Source organism: Mastomys coucha, unplaced genomic scaffold, assembly GCF_008632895.1.
Source record: "Mastomys coucha isolate ucsf_1 unplaced genomic scaffold, UCSF_Mcou_1 pScaffold21, whole genome shotgun sequence".
NCBI lineage: Eukaryota > Metazoa > Chordata > Mammalia > Rodentia > Muridae > Mastomys > Mastomys coucha.
Window position 1 is genome coordinate 13,554,566 of NW_022196904.1, and position 9,149 is coordinate 13,563,714.

A 9,149-nucleotide genomic window follows, 5' to 3' on the forward strand; every position below is an offset into this window, starting at 1 on the left:
GATGGATGTACAGCTTCTCCTCGAGGGACTGGTTTTGTTTTGTTTTGTTGAAGTTGTCAAATTGCCTTCTTTCCCTACTTTAGGATTGGTCAGTTTGAAGACAAACAGGATTGGTGGTGGCTGACCCACAACTGTCGCTTAAACACGTCCTGACCTGGCCTTGAACTTGTTGAGGCAAGTCTTGGTGGACCCAGTCAAGACTGGGCCCATCAGAGCAGGGAACTGACTGCCCTTTGTTTTAAGCTGCAATGCTTTTTTTGCCTGGGGTTGGGAGTAAGAGGAAGAAGCCAGCTCGGTTGTAAGTCACCTTTATTACCTAGCCAAGGCCCTTCCAATTTGCATGATTATCCAGGAATGATTCTAAGTCCTATCCATTCTTATTCATACACATTAACCCAGGAAAGAAAAAGAGAGGGGGCTGGTGAGATGGCTCAGCAGGGAAGAGCACCCACTGCTCTTCGGAAGGTCATGAGTTCAAATCCCAGCAACCACATGGTGGCTCACAACCACCCGAAATGAAATCTGACGTCCTCTTCTGGTGCGTCTGAAGACAGCTACAGTGTACTTACATATAGTAAATAAATAAATCTTTAAAAAAAAAAAAAGAAAAGAAAAAGAGAGATGCTGGTTACTAAAGAATGCAGTTTAAGAGGTCATTTTTGTCTGTGAATATGTCTGTGTACCTTTGTGGGCCAGGTAATGGTGGAGGCCAGAAAAGAGCATCAGATCCCCTGGCGCTGGAGTTGCTCTTTGCAACCTCCTGCTTTTATCTTATTTTGGAAGTCAATTCAGAAAGAGGCAGAAATGCCTAAATTAGGGACACCTTCCCTACTAGATTCAAAGACTGTTGAGTTCTGATTAGTTGTCTGTCATTTCATCCCCATTGGGAACTTCTCCAGTGTTGTGGGGAGTTGGGTGAAAGCTCTAGCCATCTGTCTGGGCTGTTCCCCTGTGCTCCGTACTGGGGATTACACAACTCACAACTGTGCTTATGGCTGGGCAAGGACCACTTGGTTAAGTTTCAAATCAAGGACTGGCAGCTGAGGTGCCTATTTAACATATCAAAGCTGGCTGGGCAGTGGTGGTGCATGCCTCTAATCCCAGCACTTGGGAGGCAGAGGCAGGTGGATTTCTAAGTTTGAGGCCAGCCTGGTCTACACAGTGAGTTCCAGGACAGCCAAGGCTACACAGAGAAACCCAGCCTCAAAGAAAACAAACAAACAAAAAAAAAAAAATCAAAGCTGACTTGGCCTGCAGGTTCTCCCAGTATCCCTCAATCCCCTCTAGCTACAAGGTATGGCTAGAATACCCCACCCTCTATCCTAAACTCTTTCAGCCTAGGGGCTGGGCTGTCCTTCCTCAGAGGCTCTTCTCTGTATAATTCAGGTATTGTCATTACCCAGCCCTCCTTTTGTACCTTTTGCACCTTGACCAAGCCAGCTCAGCCATTCAATGGGGTCTCCAGGGCAGAAGTGAGGATTAAAAAGAAAAAAGATAATTAGACAATATTATAGCACAACCCCACCAAGTTCTGAGGTTGAAGCAAGTTTATTTTTTTCCAGACTGCTTTTATACCATTTTAAGTGCAAGCAAAATGATAAGATCAGTTCAGGGCCACTGGGCAGGGGGTGGCGCGTGCCTTTAATTCCAGCACTTGGGAGGCAGAGTCAAGCAGATTTCTGAGTTCAAGGCCAGTGAGTTCCAGGGCTATAGAGAGAAACTCTGTCTCCAAAAACAAAAACAAAACAAACAAACAAAAAAAAAAGCGCAAGGCAATAAACAAAATTCCCCCAGGATGATGATAGTGATGCAAGCATAAGCCATGTGCGCACTCATATGTGTGAGTGTGTGCACGCACACACACATACCAGGTGCATATGGAAGTTAAAGACAGAAGGCAGCCTTGGCTTTTCTGGAACATGAAAGGCAGACAGCTGAGCCACCACATGGGTACAGGAATTGAACTCAGGTCCTATGCAAGAATAACTAGTGCTCTTACCCAGTGAGCCAACTTCCCAACCTCTATCATTTATTTTGTGTTTGTAGCATCTTCTCTGTGGTATGAACCTAAGTTTTAAGCCCCCTAACCCCTAGAAGTTTGTTTTCTTTCCTCCTTCTAGTTTGTTTTTTGGGTTTTTTGTTTGGTTGGTTGGTTGGTTGGTTGGTTTTTCGAGACAGGGTTCCGATGTATAGCCCTGGCTGTCCTGGAACTCACTCTGTAGACCAGGCTGGCCTCTAACTCAGAAATCCACCTGCCTCTGCCTCCCAAGTGCTGGGATTAAAGGTGTGCACCACCACTGCCCGGCCCTTCCTTATGGTTTTATTTTGTAGTTTTTCTTCCTGTCCATTAGGACTTTAACTGCTATTTGTAGTTTTTGATCTATAAATGGCATTCTGATATTAAAATGAAGTCATTGATTAAAAACTAAGGTGATCAGGTGTCTTTTCTTTTTTAACATTGCGTTTAATTCTTTGGGCTTGAGTTGGGGAGGGAATGTAGAAGTCAGGACTCTGCTTCCTTCCACCCTTTGGGCCCAAGGATCCAACACAGAACATCACCACGTCAGGGAGCATGTTTAGTCCCTCAGACACCTCACCAATCCTGCTTCCCCCTACCCCCCCCCAAAAAAACGCAATACTTACTCTGTAGCCAAGGATGGATTTGAACTCACAATCCTCCCACCTCCATCTGAGATTCCAGGTGTGCAATATTAAGTCAATCCAGATTATTCAGAGCTAAGAGCCTGACCGATTCAGGCTGCCCTGAGTGAATACTGGGAAAAGTGGTTTAGGGAAGAAGAAAAGTCAACATCAGGACAGAGCCAGAACAAACCTCCTCTACCAGTCAGGTGGGAGGGTGAGAGCAGAGTGAAGAAGCTGCTATGCTTGAGATCCTAATTCTTTAGGTTGGTGGGAACTAATGCTGTAGTAAGGCCTTCTAAAAGGGAAAGGTTTTACTTGCTAGAAGAAGGAGTGTTAAGTCAAACACATCAATGGAAACATCTATTAAGGAGACTAAAGCTAGCCCAAGAAAGTCTGGTTTGGCTCTGCAGCATTCCAACCTTCCCACATCTCCATCTCCTTATCATACGTGTCTTTAACATAGCTTTGGCTCCCTGGATCTCTGTATGCACTTGTGTTTACATACAAGAGGAGCTGATTGGATTGTGTTAGTTCATTATTTATATTAAAAATTCAAATATAATGCCGGGCAGTAGTGGCTCATGCCTTTAATCCCAGCACTTGGGAGGCAGAGGCAGGAGGATTCCTGAGTTCAAGCCAGTCTGGTCTACAAAGTGAGTTCCAGGACAGCCAAGGCTACATAGAGAAACCCTGTCTCAGAAAAAAAAAAAAATCAAATATATCTGTGCTTTCACCAGGAGAAAGGTCTTCTACAAGAGAACTCTTTAGTCACCCTGGCCCAATAGCACCAACCAGTCTTTAAAAGTAAAGGATGAGGCCTGGCAGAGGTGGAACACCTCTTCAATCCCATTGGGGTGGGAGACAGAACAGGTAGATTTCTGAGTTTGAAGCCAGACTGGTCCACATAGTGAGTTCCAGGATAGCCAGAGCTATGTAAATCCCTTCTTTGTTGGAGGATGGAGGGGTGGGAAGGATAAGAGTGGCTCAGTGGGAAAGCACCTAGCATGTGCAATGCCACAGCTTCGAAATTTATTAGAAAAAATATATCCATTAAAACACCAAAGGGAGCCAGACTTGGAAGGAAAGAAAGAAAGAAAGAAAGAAAGAAAGAAAGAAAGAAAGAAAGAGAGAGAGAGAGAGAGAGAGAGAGAGAGAGAAAAAGAAACCAAGGCACACTTCAGTAATCTTAGAGGTTGTCGGGTAATCTAGACAAATGGAGGGTATAGGGCCTGAGACACTAGGATGGTGCTTTGACTTGGAGGAGGAGCATCCAGAATCCGGAAAGAATGAGGAAAAACACCTGGGTGTCTGTCTGGCTGGCTGGCTGGCTGGCTGGAGTCCTTCTCCTGCAAAGGAGAAGTTGGGCGGAGCCTGCCTGGAGACTCAAGAGGCCAAAGCCAAGGCTCCGTGGAGGCTAAGTAGTGGGAGGGGCTACAGGTGGGAGGGTTCCTGCTGAGTGGGCCCAACCTGGACCTGGGATTTAATCCTAAATTCTTAGAACATCAATCACACCGGAAGTGAGCTACAGACAAGATGGAAGCACCTCCAAATTCCCTGAGTAAGTCCTGGCCCTAAGGAGCCTGTTAGCATGCCGCCTGTTGGGTGGGCAGGATGGCTAGGATGTGGTCTGGGTTTTGCATTTCCCAATCGGCCCCCCCAAGCAGACCGGGCCTTGTAGAAGGTGAAGCCATCGCAGAGGAGTTGGGGGTCTGTGTGGTGGTGTCAGGAGAGCCGATCCAAGCACATGGCACTTTGGCTCCTCCGAGGTTCAGACTTAAGGATAGAAGAGCCAATGCCAGAGCAGCTATCTAGGAGACTCTTGGTGGGATTCCTCCACAGATCCTATCTGCTTAGATTTAGGATGCTCAATTATCAAGGGAACTACTTGCAAATTCGTGTGAGCTCTTTTTAGTTTTAACTTTTATTTTGTGAGATTTTTTGTTTGGCGGGTTTTGCTTCGGGGAGTGTGTTAATAGTGAAGTTTATTGGAGACAATAGTGTCATGGATGCTCGGACAGGCATGTCGGAAATGATCTTGAACAATTGTTTATATCTTTGGAGATGCTGTCTCCCTGTAGATCACCCTGTCTCTGATATCCACCTGCCTCAGCCTCCCAAGTGCTAAGATTTTGGGTAAATGCCACCATGCCTGGCTATTTTGGACCTGGCAATATAATCTTGTAAGGAATTCCTTCTACCTGAGTGCTGGGATTACAGGCTTGCAATCACTATACTCAGCCAAATTCAGTTTACTGAGAGTATAATTCCAGCAACAGGATCAGTAGTTCAAACTCCCCATCCTCCTGCCTCAATTCTCCAATTGCTGGGATTAAGGGTGTGACTCTGCAGCTGGGCGGTGGTAGCACACACCTATAATCCCAGCACTTGGGAGGCAGAGGCAGGCGGATTTCTGAGTTCAAGGCCAGCCTGGTCTACAGAGTGAGCTCCAGGACAGCCAAGGCTACATAGAGAAACCCTGTGTTGAAAAACAAAAACAAAACAAAAAAAAACAAACAAACAAACAAAAAAAGGGTGTGACTCCACTCCACCTTTTTTCAAAGATTCAGACCTTGAGCCCCAGAAACGTTTAACTGGATGGAACTGGAAAGTGGGGAATTAAAGTGGGCCAGGGGTATGTCATTGTGATGTATAAGCTCCCCTAGAGGGAAAGCAGAGCTTGGGGTTGTGAGGAAGGCCGATCTGACAATTGCTTGTTTTGTGAATGGGTGCGCCCAGGCGGGAATGTACTGGTCTGAGGGCCTCTTTGTTCAATGGGTTGGCTCTTACCACAAGTCCCTCAAGGTCAGGCATCATCAGGCTTGGCAGCTAGGGCTCACCTATCACTCCCCACTCTCACGATAGAGATTTCCTGACCCATTTCCCCCTGCCTTAGCCTCCTCTACCCTGGGTCCCCTTGACCAGAAGTACAGTTGGGAGCAGCTTCAGGAGCTGGAAGAACACTTCAAGATGGAACCATACCCAGACCTCCAGGCTCGAAAGATCATGGCCACCAGACTCAAACTGAAGGAGGAACAAGTTGAGGTCAGATTGCCATCTCCAACCTTTATGTCAGTGCTCTCTACACTGAGAACCCTTTGGGGTTTAAAAAAAAAAAATACATTTCGGAGATTACATTATAGATATCCTGCATTTCAGATTATTTATATTAGGACTCATAACAGTAACAAAATTACAGTCAGGAAACAGCAACAAAAGTTATTTTGTTGTTAGGGGAGTCACATTGGTGCTTTCTGAACAGAAAACAAAGACAGACTGCCTCCTATTAGAAAACAGTGTGGATTGCTAAGGCAGCAATTCTCATCCTGTGGAAATCCAAATCTTTGATTCTGAGTTGAACAACTCTTGAAGGGCACAGATCAAACCAATAGAAAACACAGACATTCACCTCATAACAATTCATAAAAGTAGCAAAATTACAATTATGAAGTAGCAGTGAAAATAATTTTGGCTAGACAGGTTTGCTCTTTCCTTGAAATCACTCTGTAGACCAGGCTGGCCTCAAACTCAGAGAAGGCCTGCCTTTGATAACTCCCGGTGCTGGGATTAAATGTGTGAGTCACCCTCTCCACCTCTACCCTCTTCCACACAACAAGAACAATTTTATGGTTTGGGGGGGGTGGGGGCAACAACATGAGGAAATTTATTAAAGGCTCAAGCATCAGGAAGGTTGAGGACCATATACAGACTAGGCACTCTAGCGGGCTGCGTCCCTGGATGGTAGGCCCTACCCTCAGTATGGCCTACCATCAGTATAGGCCCCTCAGTATGCCGTGGGGTCCTCCTTTTGGGTCCCTCATGAAAGAAGGCAGGAGAACAGTTGGGTGGGTGGCAGCTTTGGGAAGCTAGGTCCTCCTAACATCACTTCCAAGGCTAGGGAGCACAGGGTGCCTCCTTAGACACGTTTCCATGTGTTCTTTCCTGCAGGCTTGGTTCGTCCAGCGATCCTTGGAGCAGGAGATGCGACCCGCCTTGGCCAGGCTGCAGCAGTCTGCCCGGGATGATGCCTCTCCTTCCCACAAAGCCTGCTGCTGCCGGCCACCCAGCTGGAAATACAGGCTCATCCCTATCAATCCACCCGAGTCCTCAACCAGCTGCTGTAAGCACAGTTGCTGACCCCCCCCCTTTCCCATGGGCCCACTCCTACATGTAGCACAAAATCTGCTCCCCCCAAATGCCCCTTCCCTTTCAGGCTCCTGGCTGTACCAAACTCACCAAATGGTGGATGCATCCCACAAACCTCAGGGTCCATGTTTGAATACCTAGGTCCCAGGACAGATGACATTGTACAGAAATAGTGTGGCCTAGGCTGAGTCTCCACCTAGGACCTCCACTAGAACCTGCCGGGCCACACCCCACAGATGTCAAGCCAGTTCTTTTAACAGCCTCCCCTCAAAGGTGGCCTATACTTCAGGCTCATTATATATCACAGTATGACACTGGCTTCTTCCCTCCTTTCCCCAGGCATGACTAAATAAATTAAAATTATTTTCACCGCTACTTCATAATTGTAATTTTGCTACTGTTATGAATTGTAATGAGGTGAATGTCTGTGTTTTCTGTTGGTTTGATCTCCAAGACTACATTAGACTAATTTGTACTGCCATAACAACCATTTCCCAAGAGATTAACTGTTTAACACTGCTAGCTTTTTTTTTCCCTCTTGTGCCAATAAATATTTTATAGGTTTTTCTTGTTTGTGTTTGTGTCTGTGTTTGTATTTTTGGTCTATTGGTCTTTCTAAGGCACCCGATTGGGGATTTAGATGTGGGAGTGGCTCACTGATAAGATGCAAATGTTTATAAATATAATTGGTTTTTAAAAAAGCTTGTGCTGTTTTTTTTTTTTTAAATTCTTTGTGGGGAAGCTGGCTGGTTGTGTAGAAGTCAGGACAAAGGACAACATAGGAATAGACTCTCCTGGTATTTGGATGGAGCTTACTCTTCAGGCTTCCTGCCAAAGGCCTTTCAGGCACAGTTACCTCAATAGCTAGGCTTTCTTGTTTGTGCTTGATGCTCTTTGAGGTAAAATTCACTATAATACTTCTAGCTGGCCTGCACTTTCCAACATTAACCTTGAATAAGTACTTCAGATCTGCCTGCCTCTGCCCCCAAAGTGCTGGTTTATAGGGCTCAGACCACCACTGTGCCATCCCTGATCCCAAGGTCTTTAAGGTGGGGCAATGGCTCAGCTTTAAGACCACTGCTCTCCAAAGGACCTGGATTTGATTTCCAGCACCCAGATGGTTTGAATAATCTAGAACTATATAACCAGAAGCTCTGACAACCTCTTCTCTGGCTTCCAAGAGCACTGTATAATTGAAGTACACAGACATCCATGAAGGTAGAATATCCATACAGCTAATGCAAAAATAGATATACTGAGTGAAAGAGTGATATGAAACAGGCTTGAAATCCCCCACGTGATGTGAAAACTAAAGAATCATGAGAGTTTGATTAGGCCCTGGACATTGGTGAGTCAAGTATTTATTGTATATGTATGAACTACACTCGCGTGACCTTAAATGGGGAACAACAGGACTAGAAACCTCTGCATGGTACATCCCTGCCTACGAAGACCAGGCTGGCCTTGAACTCACAGAAATCAGCCTGTCTTTGAATGATGGAAGTGAAGGTGTGCTCCAGCGTGCCCAGCCTGCAGATGACATTCTTTGGGTTTGGTAGAAGTTAGTGTTGTGATAATACTTTAGAAAACACGAAGGATTTACCTTGTTATGAACTAGAATGTCAGATGAGCCAGGTATGGCTACTCTGCAGCCTAGACAGCCCAGGATGATTTTGCTTTAAACAGCCTCCAAGTGCTAACCAATCAACCCATCAGCCCTTAGCCCCAGGACACACCTTAAAAAGAAACAGAGGAGCTTCCTGACCTGTCAAGTCCAGACAAATATGGGGAGCCCTGTGAATACGAAGTAACATTCCCAGTGACCTTGGGGACCAGGGACAGGGTGTGTGAAGGAAGACATCAGGGACAAACAAGGAGCTCTAGTTGGTCCCTGCTCTTGCTATAGTGCTTTAGAAAGAAAATAAGGCACACAGGAGGAAGGGTCCGGAAGCTGGAGGCCCATTTCCTGGAATCAAGATCCTGGTGAGGCCATGCTGCCCTCTGAGCTCTGGAAGACTGAAAACACCAGTGTGGCCCAGGCCGACTTAATAAAGACCTCGGAACCTTGGAAGGCAAAACCTAGAGGGTCCAGGGAAGAGTGGCGGAAAGCAAGTGAGTGGGAGGAGCTGCCTGTGGGAGGGGCCTAATTGGGTGGGCCCAACACGGAAGTGGTTTTAAGCTAAAATCAGGGAAGAGGGCCTCAAACTGAAAAAGAGAATTCAAGCGAGCTGCAGCCATGACTGAAGAAAAGAAGATGGAGACAACTCAGAGTCTGGGTGAGTTTGGGCTTCAGGAAAATGCGTAGATGCTGAAGGGTGGGCAGAGATGCCTTCCCAGGACTCAGGCTTTGCACATCTGGTCCA

The 9,149-nt window shown here is 46.2% G+C and overlaps 1 protein-coding gene and 1 pseudogene across 1 annotated transcript; both read left to right on the plus strand.

Annotated features, from left to right (window-relative positions):
* Nucleotides 1-4,140: 4,140 nt before the first annotated feature.
* On the plus strand, nt 4,141-7,161 carry LOC116100386 (homeobox protein siamois-like). Its single transcript, XM_031384190.1, has 3 exons — nt 4,141-4,201; nt 5,537-5,685; nt 6,589-7,161. Exons 1-3 carry the CDS (start codon nt 4,177-4,179, stop codon nt 6,775-6,777), a joined length of 363 nt encoding a protein of 120 aa, XP_031240050.1. The 5' UTR covers nt 4,141-4,176; the 3' UTR covers nt 6,778-7,161.
* Nucleotides 7,162-8,777: 1,616 nt separating this feature from the next.
* LOC116100282 overlaps nt 8,778-9,149 on the plus strand; it is a 7,195-nt pseudogene continuing 6,823 nt past the window's right edge.

Coding starts and splice junctions, on each gene's coding strand:
- LOC116100386 (XM_031384190.1), top strand. CDS start 4,177: ATGGAAGCACCTCCAAATTCCCTGA. Junction 4,202..5,536: donor AGCACCTCCAAATTCCCTGA/GTAAGTCCTGGC, acceptor CCCCTGCCTTAG/CCTCCTCTACCCTGGGTCCC. Junction 5,686..6,588: donor TGAAGGAGGAACAAGTTGAG/GTCAGATTGCCA, acceptor TCTTTCCTGCAG/GCTTGGTTCGTCCAGCGATC.